Genomic DNA, 21,704 nt, shown 5'->3' with positions numbered 1-21,704 from the left:
AGGGAAAAATTCAGATTGACAGCCTTAATAATGACACTGTGTTTGTAAATACTATTAAAATATGAGTTTAGTCCCATTCAGGAATATTATTAATTGAGACTGTAAATAGTGTGTATGGTTTATGCAAACCTGAAATTCGCATTTAGGCCTAAAGGCTTAAAAAAAAAACGCAGCAGCCCTCTGTTCACACATCCCAGACTGCAATGGATCATACTAAAATATCAGAAAGGGGGCTTCATACGGGAAGGACAAATATGTTAACAATTTCCAAACAAACTTAAAATGTTATAGGTCTTATTATAGTTTTAAGACAAAAAATATTTTCGTAACACGTTACAGATGAATCACAGAAATGTGGAAAATAGGTTGCACGTTTATTGGTCGTCCCCTTCAAAAGCGGAAATGGTTCGAGCACTCATACTCGGTCATGTGACTAACTCTGGATCGCCATTTTCTTCCTCTCCGCCGGTGAGTTGCTGTTCTGAGGTATTCGTGACTTCGCTCCTGCACACTCCGCTTCTTCCGGGCCTTTGACATTCTGAAAGGGTCACTCCTGAAAGCTCAAAACCCAGGACGTTGAAGCTCGCTTTTTTCGTTTTCTCTCCGGCTAGTTTGTGCACAGTGTCGTGAAGGATGTCCTCCGAGAGTCCAGAGTATTCCCCCTTCTTCGCAGTGATGGGCGCCTCGGCAGCGATGGTGTTCAGTGGTAAGGCAGACTCGGCGTTTTTCCACATTCACCCCCGATGTGCGGAGGATTTATACACAGTTGAAAATATGATACGTATTTTAATTCGCTTCGTCATTAATTTTTTTTAGCTTAAAGATCAGGATTTGAACGTGCTGGATCATTGATGCGATTCGGTATGGGGGAAGGGAAGCAGAGAGAAGGTTTCCATCATGGCACGTGACGTCTTGCTTGACGTAGACATGCCTTTTAAATTATTTATTTAGGTTGGTCGTTTTAGTAAAAATAAAATCTACTACGCATCTTAATCCAGCGTGTTTATCCAAAAAATATATATGTATATACCTATATGTATGTTCTGGCAGATTTGCTTTAGGTTCCTTCTTTAGTGGCGTTTTGAAAGAGGACATTTTATTGCATTGATCCTGAACCACGATTTTTTTTTTAATATACACCATATATTTTCTGATCAACATGGTTTATTTCTAAAAGTTATAGGATACATTATTGCCCCCATGAAGGTGCTTTTATATACCTAGTTTGACATTTTTTATTTGTAGCCTATATATTTTTTTCATAATATATATCATTGAAGCATAATCCACATTCTTATAATAATCCATGAACAAGTTGTCTAAATCTAAAAGATTGTCATATAGGTGTCTTTTTGTTATTTATTTATTTTGCTAATTTTCCCCCCCCCCCCCTCTCAGATCACCGAGACCGATTGATCATTTCGTCTGATCTTGTCTTTGTTACAGTGATTCATGTCTTGCACTTCCTCTACCGGGAGGAAGTTCCCATTTTTTTGGGCACGTGACTACTGGGGCCAAAAAAAAAAGATATCCCACTGCTTCATGCTGCCTCCTGACCTTGGTTCTCAGTGCAGCTGCTGAAGCAGTGGTCGAGGGTGTGTCCATATGTGTATGCGTTTAAAACAAACGGAGATGCAACACCAGGAATTTCACAACCAGGTGTCAGGATTATGTGCGGTAATCAGGGTTTGGTTCTGGTTCAGCAAGAAACCTCACTCGTGTATCTTAAACCGTCGGTGGTGATGTTCACATCAAACAAAGTGTGCACAGTAGGTTCTGTTTTCACCCCTGTTGCTCACACAAAGTCTTCGGTTTTATTTTTGCTCTTTTTGTCTTTAGCACTTGGAGCTGCGTATGGCACCGCCAAGAGCGGCACAGGCATTGCTGCTATGTCTGTGATGAGACCGGAGCTGATCATGAAGTCCATCATCCCTGTGGTCATGGCGGGTATCATTGCCATCTATGGTTTGGTGGTGGCCGTACTCATTGCCAACAACATTTCACAGAATCTTGTTCTTTACAGGTAAGTTATACAAATATCACATTACTTATTAACAATATGGCTCTTTAGTACTCTATATGGTATACAGATGATAACCATGTCTTTCAGAGGCTTTTTTTTTTCTAATATAGTCAAATTTTGAATGAGACACGTCACATTTTGGTTTTGGGCATCTTCAGGCTTCAAGGTCTAGCATCCAGGGCTCTTAACTGCACGTGGGTCAAATGTGGGCCAGTGTAACCAATATAGAATGAATTACCTGGAATTGGATTTAAATCTTTATTATTAATATTTATTATTCATTATTAAATGTGTCTATGTAGTGATACACAAGTGTGAATGTCTTTCAGTTGCTGGACCTGTTTTGAATCTTTCCAGTGCAATAAGTGTTTTTTGTTTTTTATGTTTCCACATAATGCCGTTGGGCCCTGCTGAGCGAGTAGACGTTTGGTCTATGATCTATGTATTGATTAAAAGTTCTTTCTTTATCTGTGTGTGCAGGAGTTTTCTTTACCTGGGTGCTGGTCTGAGCGTGGGTCTGAGTGGCCTTGCTGCCGGCTTTGCCATCGGGATCGTAGGAGATGCAGGAGTTCGAGGCACAGCCCAGCAGCCTCGCCTGTTGTTGGCATGATCCTTATTCTGATCTTTGCTGAGGTGTTGGGGCTCTATGGGCTTATTGTTGCCCTTATCCTCTCCACCAAGTAAACAGCGTTATTAATAATTATAATTCTACTGATACAGAAACCCACCCACTACAAACACACACAAAATACCAACTCTTACATCCACTTAATGAAACAGAATTAATTACATCACATGAACAGAAGAAAGAGGAGCGTGTTTGTGTGTGTGTATGAAGGTGTGTGCGTGTGTGTTTGTGCTTGGTGGGCAATTAAATGTATGAGGGAGCTTTCCGCTCTGTGTGTATTATAGTAGCCTGATGTGCGTCTCATTGTAAATGCACTGTGTAGCTTGTGATCTTGTCTTGTTGGTGTTTAGATAGCTCCCCCTACCCTTATCGCTACACTTGTTTGTTTGCGCTTTTATTTTGTGTCTCCTCCCCCCCCTTCTTGTTTGAAGAACAAATCATCCGGGTTTTTTTTTTTTTTGGTTTTTTTCGCTATTTTGGGACCATTTGCTGACTAATGCTAATATTGAGGACTTAACTGTAAAAAAAAAAAAAAAAAAAAAGAAAAATTGCATTTTTCACTGATTATTTATGGAGATTTTGAAATGTTCATGAAATTGTTTAATTGAAAGTCTTTATTGAAATCCCAGTGATCTCTATATATAAATACATGTATCAGAAGTATATATATATATCTGTATAGGTAGGTGAATTGCACTGTGGGTAATTTTGTGCTTGGAGTTCCTCTGGATGTAATCATCGGTTACCATGCAAATTTTGTTGTCCGTATCAAAATTATTGGTGTGGAAGTTTACAGAGCGTGCAGTCTGTGAGTGTATGCACGCATATGTTTGTGTGAATGTGGTTGTTTTAATTCTGAGGTGACATTCTTTGAACAACGTGTAGCGTTACACCTGTAGCTACTGTTTCTGATTGCATTGATGGGCACACACCAGCCCGGCCCATCCTGTTTCCAAATAAAACTTCCTCAACTTCCAGCTGTGTCCGATTTTTTTTTTTTTTTTTTTTTTTTTTAATAATCTACATACACGTTAATGAATAGTATTTTCTGTTTGAATCAAGAGCAACATAACAAGGATATTTTGTATGAGAATGTTAATATTGCAGAGTCAAACACAGAGATTTACATTCTTAACCAAGATGCCAATTAAAAAGATTGGTCTGCTAGAAAATGGTTTGTGTAAATACATTATTGCATGTCTTGCTTGTTGGGTATCTTATAGTCAAAGGAGAAATAATATGTCTAATGTATTGGATGAGAGATTAGTACCTAGGTTGCCATTTGTCAAGAGTTTCAGTTCACCACAGAATTATAACCCTTTGCTCACCCCCACTACTCTCTTCAGCTTTGTTCTTGGCCTGTAATCCTGGCTTACTGATTTATTAAATCAGCAGTGGGGAATGTGGTGGTAATTTTTTAATTGCTAATTATTTTGCGTTATCTTTATATATATATATATAATCTCGTGTGTGAGTATATAAACTCCCTCATCTCTATTTTTTCTTTTTCATTCGGGTATGAGGAAGAAACCTTCAGAGGAACCCATTTTCATTCGGGTGATATCAAGAGTATGATTATAAATTTTAAAAACAATACAAAACACAAAGGGAGAGATTTACCATGAATCTCAGTGTGTGTGATTATAAGTAATGTCCTTTCTACAGTCCAACTCATAATATAGCTCAACATCTGAGATCATTATAGATCCAACACCCCCATGCCAGAGCCTTTGAATGGTTAAAGAAGTCTATTGTCAAACCTCTACATGAAGTAGGATCCAAAGGGTGCTGGTACGTCTCTAGATGGTTGGGATGTTTGCGGGGTTGGCATCTTCACTTTGAAGGTCTATAACCTTCACGAGGTGGGATGCGACTGGAGCTGGTGCAACCTCAGGATGCCTCGGGATGGGTAGAGAAAGAGGAGCGGTGGAGCAACTAGAGATGCCAGAATAGCTTCAGTGTACCTTGATATACACTATTTCAGAAAGTGTTGCAAAAAGACACCTGAGCATCATATTCTAATAGGGTTTTAAATAAACTGTTGTCACAAAGTGGAAAGCTTAGAATTGAATAGTAAGACTTTCCACTGGAGCTTCAACTGGAACTGGAAGTCTGTTTCAACATTACAAGTCCATAAAGGCATGTTTGCCAGGAATAAAGCAGAAGAATTCAAGTAGCCTGCACAGACCCCTGACTTGACATATTAACCCCTGATGAATTAATATGCTGACATCAGTGCCTTACTGACACATTCCAAAATCTAGAGGAAAGACTATACACAAACTTTAGACTATATAATATAGATTCTTGGAACTATGGACACCGTTCTTCCAAAGCACGTTCCTTCAGTTTATGTTCTGATAATTGTGGAGAGCTCCAAAACATCAGTCCAAAGTCTCTTATAGGTGTAACTGGGTCAAGGTCTGGTGACTGTGAAAACCATAGAATGCCATAAAAAGGACAGAAGGACCCCAAAATATGGCAACAAAAATAAACAGTTGCTGTGTAGTGAATGCAATATTTTTCACCTGATTGATTGCATCAATGATATTAATAGTGCTGTATTGCAGGTGAGGCCTCCAGACAAGACATGGTGTGTGACTATAGGAGTGAGGAGACCTGAATGTAAACTTTTCCTCTACATTTATGGCTTCTGGCTGAACATTTAAGTTTAGGGCTCAGCAGTGGCTGCTTGGGAGAGTTGTGGTTTAAACACATGATCTACCCAGTAGTCCAACATCTTACCCACTGAGTTCCATTCTTGAATATTTAAATGCCTGAAATGTCCAGAAAACATGAGCTACAGTAGACCACAGGTTCTCAACCCTGATCCTAGAGTTCTCCCTGTCATGCACATTTTTGGAGTGTTACATTCAGAATAGGCTGGCCATTAGCTGATTATAAATAAGAATTTGAAGAGTATGGAAAACATGAAAATGTGACAGAACAATATGAATTTATCTGAATTAACAAAGATACATTAAATAAGTAGTGAAAATGATACGTAAAGGTGATCCAAAATCCTGTAGGTGATAAGCCATACCTGATCACGTAACAGGCATCATTCTCCTCTTACAGGGTGGGGGCAGATCTCTTTACATTGGAGCTCCAGTTCCTGAGGAGCCAAGATCCTTATAGATTTTCACCATGTTGGGTAATTTAAAATGTACAATTTTCAGTCTTATGAGCACTCGTATCAAAATTCTAATCAACTGCATTATATTAAAAGTTATTTGGCAAACCATATTTTCTTGGATCATGCACAGGGGCTTTGTCATGCTGGAACCGCATGTGAAGGCATGTTGTATAAAAGTGTGTATTTCCAACTTGTGTGATGACCCACAATATGTATGTTTGATGGCTGCACAGGGGGCTTTGTAATGCTGAAATATTTTTGCTTAAAATTGTGATTTCTACAGCATGCCAAGACATTTTGTGTGTTTCCAACCTGTGCAAAGACTCACAATATGTATGCGGGATGGCTTGGTGACCAGAAAACTTTTAACCATGTATCAAATACAGGAATGTCAAATAAATGTATCAGGGCAAGGTATATATATATATATATATATATATATATATATATATATATATATATATATATATATATATATATATATATATTAGGGGTGGCACGGTACATGGAAAAACACCTGAACTGTTCGGTTCGCTTGTCTCGGTTCGGTTCGTGTGTGCATCGCACGGTTCCACGCATGCGCAATGTAGCCCTGTGCTCAGTTTCGCCTCAGACAATTTCGCGCGAACATACATATAGACAGTAAAAGTTGAGTAAGGAGTGCTGCAGAAATGGCAAGTGGAGGAGATAATTAAGGCTGCCCGGAGTTGGCGGATGTGCCCGCGTCGTTTAAACCCGGTGTGTGGGAACATTTTGGATTTCATGTTACTTACGATGACAACGAAAATAAAACAGTAGATAGAACTGCGACTGTGTGCAAGCATTGTGCAAAATGCATTCAATATGCTAATGGCAACACTTCTAATATAACAGTTTATTTGAGAAGACATCACGCCAATGTGTCGATAAGCACAAACAGGAGAGAGCCGGTTAGGAAACAACTTCTACTGTCTGCAGAATTTAAGCAGCCTCTCAGTGATCAGTCGGACAGGGCGATAGCCATAACTAAAGCATTGGGGATGTTTATAACAAAAGATATGCAACCGTGCAGCGTGAATGAGTGTGAAGGATTTCGTCAGCTGATGAATGTACTCGAGCCGCGGTTTAATATTCCCTCTCGCCGACACCTTTTTTTTTTTGCCAAATAAACGAAAAGCATGTCATCATCAATGTCTTCCCTCTTGCTGTATCAAAATCTCACCTAGCTTTTACTCAGAGATGGTCCCAATAATGTGCTTAAAGTCAAGTCAAATTCAGTTAGTGCATGATTACATTACAAAATCCTAAATTGTGGATAATTAAGCTAATAAGCTATATATCAAATGCTAAAGGAAATTTCTGGAGTGTTGAAGATTGAAAGAAAAAATAACAACAAGAACCGTACAGAACCGAAAACCGTGACCCTAAAACCGTGATACAAACCGAACTGTGGGTTTTGTGAACCGTGCCACCCCTAATATATATATATATATATATATATATATATATATATATATATATATATATATATATATATATATATATCAGGAAAATAAGTATTTGACACATCAGCATTTTTATCAGTAAGGGGATTTCTAAGTGGGCTATTGACACAAAATTTCCACCAAATGTAACCATCAAGCCAAATATTGAATTCATACAAAGAAATCAGGACATTTAAGTATACACGTTGATTCATAATAAATAAAGTGAAATGACACAGGGAATAAGTATTGAACACTTTATTTAATACTTTGTAGAAAAGCCTTTGTTGGTGATTACAGCTTCTAGACGCCTCGTGTATGGAGAGACCAGTTGTCTGCATTGCTCATGAGTGATTCTCTCTCTCTCTCTCTCTCTCTCTCTCTCTCTCTCTCTCTCTCTCTCTATATATATATATATATATATATATATATATATATATATATATATATATATATATATAATTATTTTTAATTATTATTATTTAAATGTCTTTTTTATTATTATTATTATTTTTATCTGTGTTGTTGTCTCTGTGTACTGGAAGCTTCTGTCACCAAAATAAATTCATTGTATGTGCAAAAATAATTGCCATTAAAGCACATTCTGATTTTTTTTTTTTCTTTCCATACTACAAATATAGATGCCGGCCAATAGGAGGAGAGATTAGGAAATAACTCCCGCCCCTTTTACCCGATTGGTTGTCAATCATTGGCGGAAAATGGGCGGAACTCGGCGTCGTACTGTTTACGTCTGTGTGTTGAAAGTAGGTCATAAGCGGGAGGAGGCTAGAAATATATACATATATAAATATATATAACCTCAAAGACATAAATTATTATTAATAACACGACGTTGTAACGGAGGAAGATCAGGATTCCCCGAGGGCTCCGGTGACATCTGCAAAGTCGGTAAATGAGCTCGAGCGGGCTGCTAAAGACGATAGCTGATATTAGCTAAACCTTTGCTAACTTGAGCCGTTTAGCTAAACTGGATGCTACTTACTTCTGCTTGAAGATATAATACAAGCACATTACTGTCACGTTCAACTGTCAAGCTGATGCTTTTGATACAAATAATATTAATTAATAAGCAAATAAAGAATGGGAAGTCGTAGCCTGGCTAGTCAGCTAGCTGGTCACTTTGATTAGGCCAAAAAAGAAGTTTTTATGCTGCCGTTTTAATTTCAAGCCTTTCTTTTTTTCCTCTCAGGATTATAACTGATCAGGGATTCAGCACGTTTTTATATGCGATATAAATATCGACGTGTAATTGAACACGACACGTTTTGAATGGACGCCTGGGTTTAACCCGGTTCGGTTGCACGTTGGATCGCGTGGCAGCGCGGTGTGAACCGGGAGAAGGTCTCTCGATGTCTCCGGGGACGCCATGGACTTGTTTTTTTTTTTTTGCATTTCTCATTATAATTATGATCAGAAGATAATGATGGAATAGATCAGATAGAAGTTTGATCTGAATATAAATTATTGATTCATTAACATTTAAAATGATAAATAATTATTAATTAAATTGGGGACAACAATGATCACCTGTTGTTTATAAGGAACGGTAAGTGGTTGTTTGGGAACAGTGATATCAGGAACAATGAATAGTTAGTGTTTAGATGGGAACATTTGATGATTAGTTGGAACATTAATGATCAGTGATTGGTTATTGGGAATAATGATAATGAGTGACTGGTTATTGGGAACAATGTTGAGTAAGTGGTTGGTTGTTGGGAACAATTATAATAAGTAACTGGTTACCAGGAACAATGATAAATGAGTGGTTGGGAACATTAATGATCAATCATTAGATGGGAATATTGATAATGAGTGACTGATTACAGTAAAACCCCGTAGGACGAGCATAATTTGTTCTTGAAAATTGCTTGTAGGTCCATTTGCTCGTACGTTCAAACTAATTTTCCCCATAGGAATTATTGTAAAAGTGATTTAATCAGTTCTTCATTCGTTCGCTTATTTCTTCACTTAAAAAGTATTCGTAGCCTATTTTAACAATCAAATACACCGTAATGTAAACATAATTTAACACTTACTCATGTGGTAGTGGTTGATTGTGAGTGTGAGATGCACACCACGCTCGTAACCTTCTTGGTTTCCATGGTAATTCTATTCACTTTCATTTTCACAGCACCGTCACTGATTTTCTTGGGAGACATTTTTCAAGATTTCTAGTGAAATCTTTTTTTAGTGTTATATTTTTATGTTTTTGCTGCATTGAACAACGAGAGCGACCGAGCGACACGTCATCAACTAAGCGACTGATGCGACCCTCAACCGAAAACGTGGAACCGGCAGCGTGGGTTTGCTCGTGCCTTCGAAATTTGTTTGTGAAATAGGGTAAAATTTTGCAAGCAAAGTCGCTCGTATCTCCGTTTGCTCGTACTATTAGTTGCTCGTACAACAGGGTTTTACTGTATTGGGAACAATATTGAGTGAGTGGCTAGCTGGGAACATTAATGATCATTGATTCATTGTTATGAACATTGTTCATCAATATACAGTGGAAACTCGATACTCGCGACCTCGATAGTTCGAGACTTTTCATTTGGAACCTGATTAAGAATAACTTGCGAAAAATCTAATAGTTCTCGAGTGGCTTGAAAGTTCAGAACAGTTTGTACTAATAAATGTACTGTATAAATTATATTGATTTAAAGTAGTAAAATTAAACATGACAAGTATTTCACAATGTTTGCTGAGTTTACAGTACATGTACAGTTCCCCTTGAAAAAGGAACCATCAAACGGAGAGAGTCAAAACCGCAATTTCTTTTGTTACTCGCGAGGGGTCATAGAACGTATCTTTGTCTCCGCTCTTGTATAAATAAGTGTGTGATGTCTTATTATTTAGCAGCTGTACAGTTCTAACCTCTAACCATACAAGTTCATCTAGATCTCTTGTTCATTAAAGTTTCTATTGACTTAAATGTTTACAGTTCTCACACAATTCAAACATTCTATCTAATTCATATTTAACAGAATAAACCATTCCTTCTTCCTTAATACTTTGTGTTCTGTTAATTTTAGGGCATTTGGCAGACACTTATTCAAAGTGAATTACAGAAGTGCGTTGGTCTCACAATAAGTGCACTCTGATACTGTTTCATTAAGACAATGACTAAGAATTACATCAGAATTAAATCTCAGAAATATATATTTTTTTTCAAACAGAAAAGTGCTTATTTAATACTGCTGGTAATTATGTTAATGTAGTTATCCATCATGGTATTGCAGTGATTAATGTTAATGTAACTATGCAGTAAAAAATCATTTAAATGCGCGCATGTTAAAGTAAAATATTATGAACCGATCAAAGCCTGCTCTTTAATAAGCTTAAAAAAAATACTTTACAAATAAATAAAAAAAATACTGAGTAGATAGTGGATGGAAAATGTGTTAAATTGAAATATATCGATTGGCATTTTTATCTTCCTGAATTATAAATATAATTTTTTTAATTATGAGCTGCTCTTCGTGCTATCAAGCACATTAAATTTGGAGATTCGCCATCCTCAATGGCTTCAGAGTCTCTCAATTCTGGAAAGAGCAGCATGAAACATTGCATTTGTAATATAACTACAAAGTATTGTACATTCTCAAGTGGGATTTCTATATAAAAAACCGCCCATTGCTTTGGCTTAAAAGCATGAAGCAAATTTATATTACCCAAGTCTTTCAATTTCTTAAAGAGATTAATAGGATCTCAACAAATTATTTCTTCCTGATTAACAAAGAATTTTTTAATTTTTTTCTGAGAGAAGTGGGCTGAAATCTGTGAACTGTTAAAAACAAATCTAAACTTGTGCAAAGCAGTTTAAATGTACAATAAATAAATAAATAAAGCTACACATAAAGGAAAATTAGAACATATTATAAATAAAACAATGCAGAGTAAATCCTGTTTTTTATTTTCTTTATACCACCATATAATTCTTGTTTTATAATGCTTGATGCTCTGGATAAATCTTTGATGATTATTAATGGCCGCTATGTGATTTAGTTGCAGGTGTGGCATGTCCAGGCGCAGCCGAAACAGTCGAGCGTGGCGTAGTGTGTGGAGTGGAATCCAGCGGGATGCTGATGCAAAGACACTGGTGCTGCCCTCGGAGAGCGATGAATGGGGTTGTGACCGCCTACAGGTCAGCATATGCTCCAGAGTCGGCCATGATTAGCTGAACAAAAAAAAAAAAAAAGAGTTGGGTGCACTAGATATACAGTGTTCTCTTAGAGTACTGTTTTTTTTCTTTCTGGGCATATTGTTTGAATGTAGGCTGATGTCACGCAGTGTTTAATGCTGTCCTGAAATACGAATGCTTCACTATGTATAAGCACCCAACTATCACACACATGATCTACTGTATTTCTGTTGTTTAGTACAGTGACTCAGATTCAGAGGCAGAGTATTCTGGCATACCCTCAGTGCCAAGTGCAGTGCCAGTAACCGGAGAGTCGTACTGTGGATGTGATTTGGAGATGGAAGTGAGTTATGACCCACGTCTACGCAGTTACGCACGTCTGCGAGACTGCCACTGCGGCGAAGATGACCAAGGTACATGTGCACACTTTTCACACCTTTTTTCCTTTTTTTCTTTGCTCTAATTATGTATTGAGTGTCTGATTGTGTGTGTGTGTGTGTGTGTGTGTGTGTGTGTGTGTGTGTGTGTGTGTTAGAATTTGACTGGGTGTGGGATGAAGGCAGCCGGTCAGCGGCCACGCTGCTGAGCTGCGAGAACAGGAAGGTGAGCTTCCACTCGGAGTACAGCTGTGGCACGGCGGCTATACGCGGCTCCAAGGAGCTCTCTGAGGGACAGCACTTCTGGGAGATCAAAATGACCTCTCCGGTCTACGGAACTGACATGGTGCGGCTCTTGAGCTTCTTGTTGTTTTTAAATAAGGTAGCATAAAATTCCACCTTTACCTGAACCAGGAGACCCAAACGTGTTCCAGCATGACAATTCACAAAACCAACTTCATAAAAACATGGTTTACATGGGCTGGAATGGAAGATCTTGAGTGGCCTGCTATAGAACTCTGACCGTAACGCTATTGAACACCATTGGGATGAATTAGAACAATGACCACCACAGGTCTTTTCTCCTTACATCAGTACCAGACTTTACTAACGTTCTTACAGCACAAATCTTCACAAGCACACTCCACAATTTGATGGAACATCTTCCTGGAAGATTGATGGTTAGTATAACAGCAAATAAGGACTAAAAGCAGAATGGGATGTTCAAACAGCACATACAAATTTTAACAGACAGTCCACAAACTTTAGTGCACTTTATCTTGGTGAACTTGAATACTTTTCAAACACTTTTTAGGGACAAGATACTCGCCTTGCCCTTTTTAACTGTTTTTCATCAGTGTACCCTACAGTTTTGCTAGTAAAATTGATATTTTTATTTTTGCATGATTGGATATCTGGTTAGCAATGTTTCCACCTCTTACATAAATATGTGCTATGTCAATAAAGAGTTTGTAATCAAAACACTGAGCAAGCGTTTTGTTTAACAGGGAAATTTCTATTTATTATTCATAAATCATCTGTGTAATAAACTTTTTGTGTTTTGTAGATGGTAGGAATCGGCACATCAGACGTCAATCTGGACAAATACCGGCATACGTTCTGCAGTTTACTGGGAAAAGATGAAGACAGCTGGGGATTATCATACACCGGTAAATACTCTACAAGGCACTGTATGCAACTGAAATCAGTATTCATCAATACAACAAAGTATGTTTGCTGACATCTGGTCTGTTAATATTTAGAACATGTTTATCATGATGTTATCACTTTATGCAAAGCATTACAAGTTCATTCATTCATTGGTGCGTCCAAATTTCTAGCATGTAATGCAAGAAAAAATGCATCTACAATACTCCATACAGTACAATTTCATTTTTGTTTTAATATAATGTGTAACTAATTACGAGTGTTTGTGTCCAGGGTTGTTGCATCATAATGGTGACAAAGTGAGCTTCTCATCGCGGTTTGGTCAGGGATCCATCATAGGCGTTCACTTGGACACCTGGCATGGAACTCTCACCTTCTTTAAAAACCGCAAATGCATCGGTAAGAGGATTTCATGCTAAAATAATCTACAGGTTAGCACAGTAGAGACACTTCAGCAATAGAAAATGTGTGTTTGAGCAGCTTTAGGGGCATACATTATCAGGCTCATTATAGGAGGTGATTTTCATTCCGTCTTCTTAAACACATTATCTGACAAACTTTCACACCTCTTTTTTTTTTTTTTTTTATATTTTAAATATAGCTTTGTCACATTACCCATTAGGTTTACTTTTGGCGTGCTCTACATGGTTTTATTTCTGCCCTTTCCAATATATTGATTCGCTTAAAGATGCAGCTTGCAGCACGCCTTTTCCTGCACTTTTATCACAATTTAAGATAAATGAAAGATACTGTAGATAAAATGATATTCCTATGCAGTTCACCACCATTTATTCTTTTGCAAGTTTTCTTTTGTTTATTATTAAAAGATGTATTTATTTAAGGTTTTAAAATTCTTTTTATTGCCCAAATACTGATCCAAAAAAATGTGATTATAGACAAGATGAAGGCTTTATGAATTTTTGTTATAAATGCAATTTTTCATACAAGCAGCAGAGGGTGCTAAATTCCCTTTAAGTAAAATAAGTCCATAGTTAAAGACCATGCAAATTGCTCATAGGAGTTAATAAATGTAAAACAAAGACTGAATAAGGATGTTATGTTGGTAGATTTATATGTACGTTATTTAAATTTTTTTACATTTATGTTTGTGTGCGTGTGTATATATAGGTGTTGCTGCTACAGAGCTGCAGAATAAGCATGTATACCCCATGGCATGTTCCACAGCTGCCAAAAGCAGCATGAAGGTGATCCGCTCAGTCTCCGCCCCCACCTCCCTCCAGTACCTCTGCTGCTGGCGCCTACGTAAGCTTCTCCCTTCAGGAGCTGATGCCCTTAGAGTACTGCCCCTCCCACCAGGACTCAGGCACCTCCTACATTCCAAACTTGGCTGGGTGCTAAGCTTAGACCACTCACATATGCATTCAAACTCAAACACACACACGCCCGCCGGGCCATCTTCAGGCAGCGAATCGGACGGCTGTGCTTCCGACCCAGAGGCCTGCCAGAGGAAACGCTGCCGCTGGACCTGAGGCGATAACGCACACTCTTGCAGTTAACACATTGTCAAGTCTTTTCAGTTTCTGCCTCCTATGCAGCGGACTGGGAGATTAAAAAAATGTCTTTAAGGTTTTAATGTAATGTTTAACAAGAAGCCTGTCCACATTAAGGATACCATTTGATTTTAAATTCTGTGGAACAGTTTAAATTGCATTTCAATGTGTGGATCATAGTCAGTCATGCAAATTTAATACTTTTCTCAATGTACAGATAAAAAAAAAAGCAACATACGCATATGTTGTCTGATGCATTATGACTAAACATGGAACTGTCTTTCAGTTTTATAGCATAAATGTTTCTGCTCTTCAGGGTTTTTGGAACAAAAAAAACTTTTCCATCCCACATGAACAGTTGTATAAAGCATTTCCAGTATTGTCTTTAACTATAACCTTCAGCACTGTGCACTTGTCTACATAGCTTATATCCAAACACAAAGAATGAGTGAAATGGTTGGATTTAGTTATCATTGATAGTACCAAAAAAAACCCCACTATAATTTACTATCCAAGTGTGCAAACAAGGCGGTGAGGTTTGACAGCCGGTCTCATCAGTACAGCACTGATATGCTGAATCTAGTACTGTATGTTACATTGAGTGTTTTCTTAGTGCTCCATCTGAGAAGTTGTGAAGAATTCTGTAATGTATTTTTATACAGCTTTTCCACAATATGCTGATGTATACTGTAGGGTGTCATCAAAACAGGAGTGCCAGCATTTGCGGTTTAACTGTAGTACGACTGAAATTAATCGATGCATAATCCGTTCAATGTCCTTTTTTTTGTAAAATTGCTTTTCAGAGTTTATCCATATATTATGGTTTTGAGAACAGTGTGTGCTGCTTAATACATAGACTAATGTTGGTCTGTATATTAAGTTTGACGTCTAGATTTTGAACAAATGATAAGTAGATGGCAACCTTCTGGAAATGGCAGTAACCAGTTTCATAAGTGGAGAGTATTTTTTAAGGCAACACTACTAACATCGAAGTACATTCTGGAAGTTTGTCAAACACTTGTGGTTTTGGCAAAATCTTGATTTCTCTGCAGCCACACTGAGTTGAACTACATCACCAGACATACCAGTGGGTCATTCAGGTCATTTCATCAGAGTACTTTTGAGCTACGACATTGGCGTACAGCTCCAATGATGCCAGCTTTCTGATGTTTTTGCAATATTCCCTATTTAAATTCTCATATCACCCATTGCTGGTGACTTCTAAATATACGTTTTCTGTATGTAGACATCCAGGATTGTTTTGCAGGAATACAATTTCAGAACATATAAATTGAACGGATGTTGCACTAATTGTAATATCTAGTCTGCTTGCTACATCAGTATGAGACACTTTAAAGCAGCTTTCAGCACGAACACAAAAAAATGCTGTTCCGCTGACTAAGAAAGCTGCAAATTTGCATTTTATAATGGTTAATTCATCTTGCATTCAATTTATCTCGTCAAAGTTCACACCGTTGAATTTACAAACTGTAATGATCTGTTGGTGTACAGCAAGGTATACCCTGGTCTTAGCTTGGGAATAGTGCAGAGTTAAATTAGCTGTTTATGAAAAGGCTTTTCTGTTAAATTCCTCGTCTTTCTCCGCTTGCCTGGATCTTACTTTTGATTAATGTTAGTTCTTCTGTCAAAAACATTTTCTTGGTACAGCATTGAACCTGACAAGTTATGTTCCATCTTCGTTACTATCATTGTATTGATTTCTCCACTGTCCTGTCAGATTGCATTTTTGTATTATTCTACATTTAATATTTTAAAACCTTATTAATGCTTTAAATCATTTTACTCCATTTCCCTTTGCTGAGTCAGTCAACTAGTGTTTTAACATCTAATGGGTGTTGGGGTTTTTTTCTGTTTTGTTTTTGCTGACATTTCTCTATTTTTTACCAAATCCTGGCAAAATCTTTGTTGCTCACTGGCATAATACTGTTGTGCAAAAGTGGAAACCTGTGAATCGTGCACAAATATGTAAAACGCTGCCATGGAAACACCTGCATGAACCTGTAATTTGGACTCACTTTGGTCTTAACTCAGCATTTGTGTTGCTCTTTGCCATCTTTATTGCTTGTCTAAGGCTTCTCACTAGGGCCACTTCACCCTGATGCAAAGCAGAAACACCCGAATTCAAACGAAACAGAATGTGCCCACAATGTAAACCATTGAATGTGAAGTTCGTTTCGTGACAAGATTTTCTTTTAACTCAGCAAGGGCAGCTGATGTTCTCAATTCATATGCTGTTTGAACAGAGTACCTGCCCTTGTTCTTATAACCATACTTAACATCTCTCTGTGAGGGTTGTTTTTAACAAGTATGGGAGTTTAAGTGTGTATAGGTTTTGTAATTCACTTAAAAGAAATGTCTTTATGCATTAAAGCACTTTCCTTTCATTGTATGCATATGCACACAGATTCTTTATGCTCTGTTATGTACATATTGTATGTATTCGCTTATTCACTTTTCTTTGTCTCCCTTTACTATATGTCGAGCATGGGCTTTAACTGATGTTTGAATAAAAGGATGAAAATCATATACGTATGAGGACAAGAAGGCTGGATATGTAGGATGTTTTTTAAACATAATAAAGCATTGAAAAACTCAGTGTTCTCTCGGGTTTTTTGTTTTTAGATTCTCCCCTTACACCAATGCAAAGACAAATAGCGAGAAGGTGGCGGGCAGTCAAGTCTAGTGAATTATTTTTGTGAATGAAACCCGTCTGCATAAACATCATCAGACATTTATTTCAATACATAATGTCCTCTATTCCCAGTCTTTAGATACATTACTTGACCTATAATGCTTTATTTGCATTACAAATATTGGCTTGGGGAAGTACTGCACCTACGCATCATTTCTAAGTGACTTTTGGCAAACATTAAGCAATTAAGATTAGTATTAGTATTACTGGTATTAGTAGCATTTGTATTTGTACCAAAGGTCTAGAGACTGGACTCATTTGCACAACACTCACTCAACTGTACTTGATTATTTAACTCGTCACACTTTCTGTCTACCAGAATGTAAATAATTTGTTTTATTTCTATTTATCCACCCAAAACTATCTCTGACTTTCAGAGCTCTCACAGCTACAATATCAGATCAGTCCTGCTGTCCTAAAGACCAAAGAAGTGCTAGTGAACCTTCCTAGCAGATTCTGAAGAAAGAAAAAAAACAACTAAAAGCAACAAACAGAGCAGTGTGACAGTGTGATTTTATAAGGGTCATCACCTATTGAGGATGAAAAAACATTGAATAAATAAATACATGCCAGAACACGTAAATAAGTAAACTAACAAACAAAAAAAAGTGCAAAAACGAATGAATAAATAAATGCAAGATTAAACAAACAAACAAAAAAACCCATTGCACATTAAAATGCCATAATCAAATGTAAGCCTTTGATTTGTTTCCACATTTATTTGTGCTATTTTTGTATATAAGTAACATAAGTGCAAGTGCCAAGCAGATCTGGAAACAAAATACATGTAATTCCCTCTTTTTTAGCACAAACATTTTATTCAAACACTTTCATTATTGATTAATATGTTCTTTAGTAGTAAATAAATACACTAATCCTACAGCATCATGTTGTTGTTTAAATCCTACAGCATCATGTTGTTGTTTAAATCCTGCAGCCTCGTGTTGTTCGAGTTGCTGTTGTTGTTTAAAAAGCGCGCCAAAATTGAAAACAAAACAGCGCCACGTGGACGTCACTGGAGCGGTTGATCGGAGCTGCACAGCTAGAAGAAAATACATCTTTTTACTCAATTTTTGACAATGGGGATTTTTGGTACATTTTTACCCTACAACATCGCGCTGATGCAGCTCTCCTTGACGGGATACTACACCTATCGCAGGCTGAAGTGGAGTAACGATCGGCTCGCTGATCGTCAACCTGCTCAAGGTAAGAAATGCTCAGCCTTAACGTTTTGCCTGGAGGTTTCTAATAAGCCTATAGCTTACAGATAGTCTCTTGGTGGAAAACCAGACCTTTTATATCTCTGAAAAGCAGAACATTTCTAGGCTCAGAGCTAATGCGGTTATCTAAGCTAACATTAGCCTGTGATGCTACATGGCTAAAATGAAGAGGATTGAAAGTGTAAAAAATTGATGATGTGAGGAATAAAAACACATCGAGTCCCAACATGATCACTTTTACACAAAAGTTTCTCTCGCTGCTTGAAGAAGAAAATCTCAGGAACATGGTGGTGTCATGAAGCAGGTCATGAAACTGCTAGCGCCATGAACTTCTTCCACTCATGCCTACAGCAAAACTATTTATTCAAACAGTTTATTCCTAATAAAGCGGCAAAAAATGTCACTTTTTAATAAAAAGCGTAATTTAATGTTGTTTAATGAAAATGTCAGAGTTACTGTTCATACATCTTGTAGTCACTTTCCTTTTTATTCTTCTCTTATAAAATAAAACATAAGTAATAATGTTTATATTGAATAATAATGAATATAAGTCTGTAATGTAAGTCACACTGTCAGATATAAAGACATGCTGATGATAGAGAGTCGTTTTTGAATTGTTTTCTTTACATCGTTGATGTAAATGTTACTAATTTATTTGATAATTTCTAAAAACATCCTGGTGTATAATCCTCTACAGTAAGTACTGATTTATTTCAATGTGATTAATTGTATTTAATTACAGAACCTGTGCTGGTTAATAACGTGGAGAAACGGGCTGCTGTTCTTCAACGTCAGGCGTCAGCAGCTCCTCTGGTAATTTTACATTTACATTTGCGGCATTTAGCAGAGGCCCTTATCCAGAGCGACGTTCAAAAATGCTATGAGTCTCTAGCGATGAATAAATCTACACTGGTACGCCAGATTACAAACTTAATATAAATATAACTCTTAAATTCTACACAGCAAACTTGGAAAGTGCTAATTTTAGTGTTTCAGGAAGAGGTAGGTCTTCAATCGTCGCTCGAAGCAGAATTTTCTGTTTCATTTCTTTTTCATTGTCATGTTTCACGACTGTTTTTTGTCAGCCGAACCTCTTTTATCTAAACGAATCGGCTCTCCCTGAATATATTAAACAGGTTCACATCGAGCGAATGTTTTGCTTCTTGATCTTCTTATTAGGTTTGATTAATTGACATTATTTGGATCTCCAACTGCATTTTAATCACACAACCTCATTTTTGGTTTTACAGCCAGGTTTTGGTTATGTCTTTTGAAGAAAGCTGGCTTGATTTTTTTTCTTCCTGCGATTTTCTTTTACTTATAAACTGTCTGTAAAAGGAGTTTTCAATTTCACATGAAGATCTCATGCAAGTGTAATTCAATCACTTGGTACTTATGGATTTAATGTAGACATATTTAGTGTAGACAAACATATCACAGGCCAATTTAAATATTTCTTTGTTAAAATTGAACTCAAAGTGACTTTTTCATTTACATCACTGTCTCATGAACCCCATGCAGTGCCACAGTAAACCCCTGGTTGGGAAACCATGCTGTGAAGGAAATTTTGGATGTGCTTGCATGAAGCTGCCTACATAAGAATGACAGTGTAATCTTTGTGTTATAGTTTTCACGTCTCATCGGAGCACGTAACCTGTACAATGCACAATAAAGGACCCGGTTCTTCTATACTAACTCCAACATCTCCCACTCTGAGGTATTCTACCAAAGTCACTGTTCAGCACAGCAGTAGAGATACAAGTCTAACCTTTTTATTAAACATGATTAATAAACAGATGAGTGTTCAAGGGTAATGAAGTTGTCATTGTTATATGCATGGATTCTCGAGCTACTTCAGGAGTGAGTACAATTTCACCAACCTACAACCTAAAGCTTTAGTAAGTACAGTGACTACATTTATCATTTTTTCTCTCTTAAGCAGATCTCGGGGAGAGTGAGAGAGTTGGCGTGTCGCACCACTGACTCTGATTCTAAGGTATGTCAGTGTCTTAGACTTGATCTACTTTATGCTGTTTTCTGTGTGTGAGACAGTGACGAGGAGGAAAAAGGAGACAGAGCAACATGTCACACCACTCTAACACACACACACACACACACACACACTGTTTTATCGTGTGATCAGGACATTTCAGGAAATGTATTTTTTTCTATTCATCCTCATTAGTAGATTAAACTCTGCACATCTGCCAATTAGTAACACAGAACTGTTTTTACATTTACATTTTAATAGATGTCCTGGTCATACTTCTTTCTACACCTTTCCTCTCTCTCTCTCTCTCTCTCTCTCTCTCTCTCTCTCTCTCTCTTTCTCTCTCTCTCTCTCTCTCTCTCTCTCTCTCTCTCTCTCTCTCTCTCTCTCTCTTTTGTTCTCTACATCACATGTTGCTCAAGATATCCACGGGTCTGTAAATAATTTTTTCATTGTTAGATTATGGATTTTAAAATATATTTTACTTAACATTTTATTATACATTTCATAAGATTTTTAGTGATTAACTTTTATTAGAAATGTAACTTTATCATACAGTTAAGTTTTTATTATACATTCAACTTACTTTTTGAAAATGAACTTTAATTAGACATTGCCATTTTTTGTTAAAGTTTAAGTTTTCAATGAGTCTTTTAACCTTTTATTAAACGTAAGAACCTTCGAATATATTTTAGTATACATTTAGATTCAACTTTGAAAATGTGTATTAAACATTTAATGTTTTTCAGGCACCCTGTTATTATATTTTAATATACATTTAGATTAAACTTTTAAAATATTATTTAACAATTAACGTTTATTAAGAACCTTTTATTATATTTTAATATACATTAACATTAAACTTAAAAAATTTTATTAAACACAACATTTTTATTTTTTTAATTTAACTATTTTTAATAAAACTATTAATCGATTGGTTATAATTTATTATACTTTTTAAATGTTTTATTATACATTTGACATTTTATTAGACTGCCATTTTTGTTCAAGTTTAAGTTTTTAATGAGACTTTTAACCTTTAATTAAGCATAAGAACCTTTAATTATATTTTAGTATACATTTAGATTAAACTTAGAAAATTGTACTAAACAGTTAACATCTATTAAGCACCTTTTATTATATTTTGTATACATTTACATAAAACTTTAAAAATGCATAAAAAAATGATTCAAACTATTAATAGATTTATTCTAATTTATTATATATTTTTTATTGTTTTATTATACATTTGACATTTCATTAAACATTAAATCTTTATTAAATGTTTCAACTTTCTATTGTGATTGTATTTTTCTA

The 21,704-nt window shown here is 36.5% G+C and overlaps 2 protein-coding genes across 6 annotated transcripts; both read left to right on the top strand.

Moving 5' to 3' along the window:
- The first annotated feature begins 440 nt into the window (after positions 1–440).
- On the top strand, positions 441–3,628 carry atp6v0ca (ATPase H+ transporting V0 subunit ca). Its single transcript, XM_046866870.1, has 3 exons — positions 441–706; positions 1,840–2,023; positions 2,504–3,628. The coding sequence occupies exons 1-3, from the start codon at positions 634–636 to the stop codon at positions 2,631–2,633; spliced, it is 387 nt and encodes a 128-aa protein (XP_046722826.1). The 5' UTR covers positions 441–633; the 3' UTR covers positions 2,634–3,628.
- Positions 3,629–7,970: 4,342 nt separating this feature from the next.
- Positions 7,971–17,080, top strand: spsb3a (splA/ryanodine receptor domain and SOCS box containing 3a). 5 transcript variants are annotated; one of them, XM_046866494.1, is made up of 7 exons: positions 7,971–8,159; positions 11,274–11,412; positions 11,648–11,822; positions 11,945–12,132; positions 12,853–12,955; positions 13,227–13,352; positions 14,082–17,080. In XM_046866494.1, exons 2-7 carry the CDS (start codon positions 11,287–11,289, stop codon positions 14,441–14,443), a joined length of 1,080 nt encoding a protein of 359 aa, XP_046722450.1. In that variant the 5' UTR covers positions 7,971–8,159; positions 11,274–11,286; the 3' UTR covers positions 14,444–17,080. The 5 variants fall into 5 exon arrangements, with proteins under 5 accessions (XP_046722450.1, XP_046722452.1, XP_046722454.1 ...); XM_046866496.1 differs by having other exon boundaries at positions 7,975–8,014; XM_046866498.1 differs by having other exon boundaries at positions 7,980–8,155; positions 11,653–11,822.
- Positions 17,081–21,704: the final 4,624 nt, after the last annotated feature.

This window comes from Silurus meridionalis, chromosome 14, assembly GCF_014805685.1.
Source record: "Silurus meridionalis isolate SWU-2019-XX chromosome 14, ASM1480568v1, whole genome shotgun sequence".
Classification (NCBI taxonomy): Eukaryota; Metazoa; Chordata; class Actinopteri; order Siluriformes; family Siluridae; genus Silurus; species Silurus meridionalis.
This window is presented reverse-complemented; position numbering and strand designations above follow the sequence as displayed.

Bases quoted from the DNA above. Each gene is read 5' to 3' on its own strand.
- atp6v0ca (XM_046866870.1), top strand. From the start codon at position 634: ATGTCCTCCGAGAGTCCAGAGTATTCCCCCTTCTTCGCAGTGATGGGC. The intron at 707-1,839 runs GTAAGGCAGACT...TTTTGTCTTTAG, and splicing joins GGCAGCGATGGTGTTCAGTG to CACTTGGAGCTGCGTATGGC. The intron at 2,024-2,503 runs GTAAGTTATACA...CTGTGTGTGCAG, and splicing joins CAGAATCTTGTTCTTTACAG to GAGTTTTCTTTACCTGGGTG.
- spsb3a (XM_046866494.1), top strand. From the start codon at position 11,287: ATGTCCAGGCGCAGCCGAAACAGTCGAGCGTGGCGTAGTGTGTGGAGT. The intron at 11,413-11,647 runs GTCAGCATATGC...TCTGTTGTTTAG, and splicing joins GGGGTTGTGACCGCCTACAG to TACAGTGACTCAGATTCAGA. The intron at 13,353-14,081 runs GTAAGAGGATTT...GTGTATATATAG, and splicing joins TAAAAACCGCAAATGCATCG to GTGTTGCTGCTACAGAGCTG.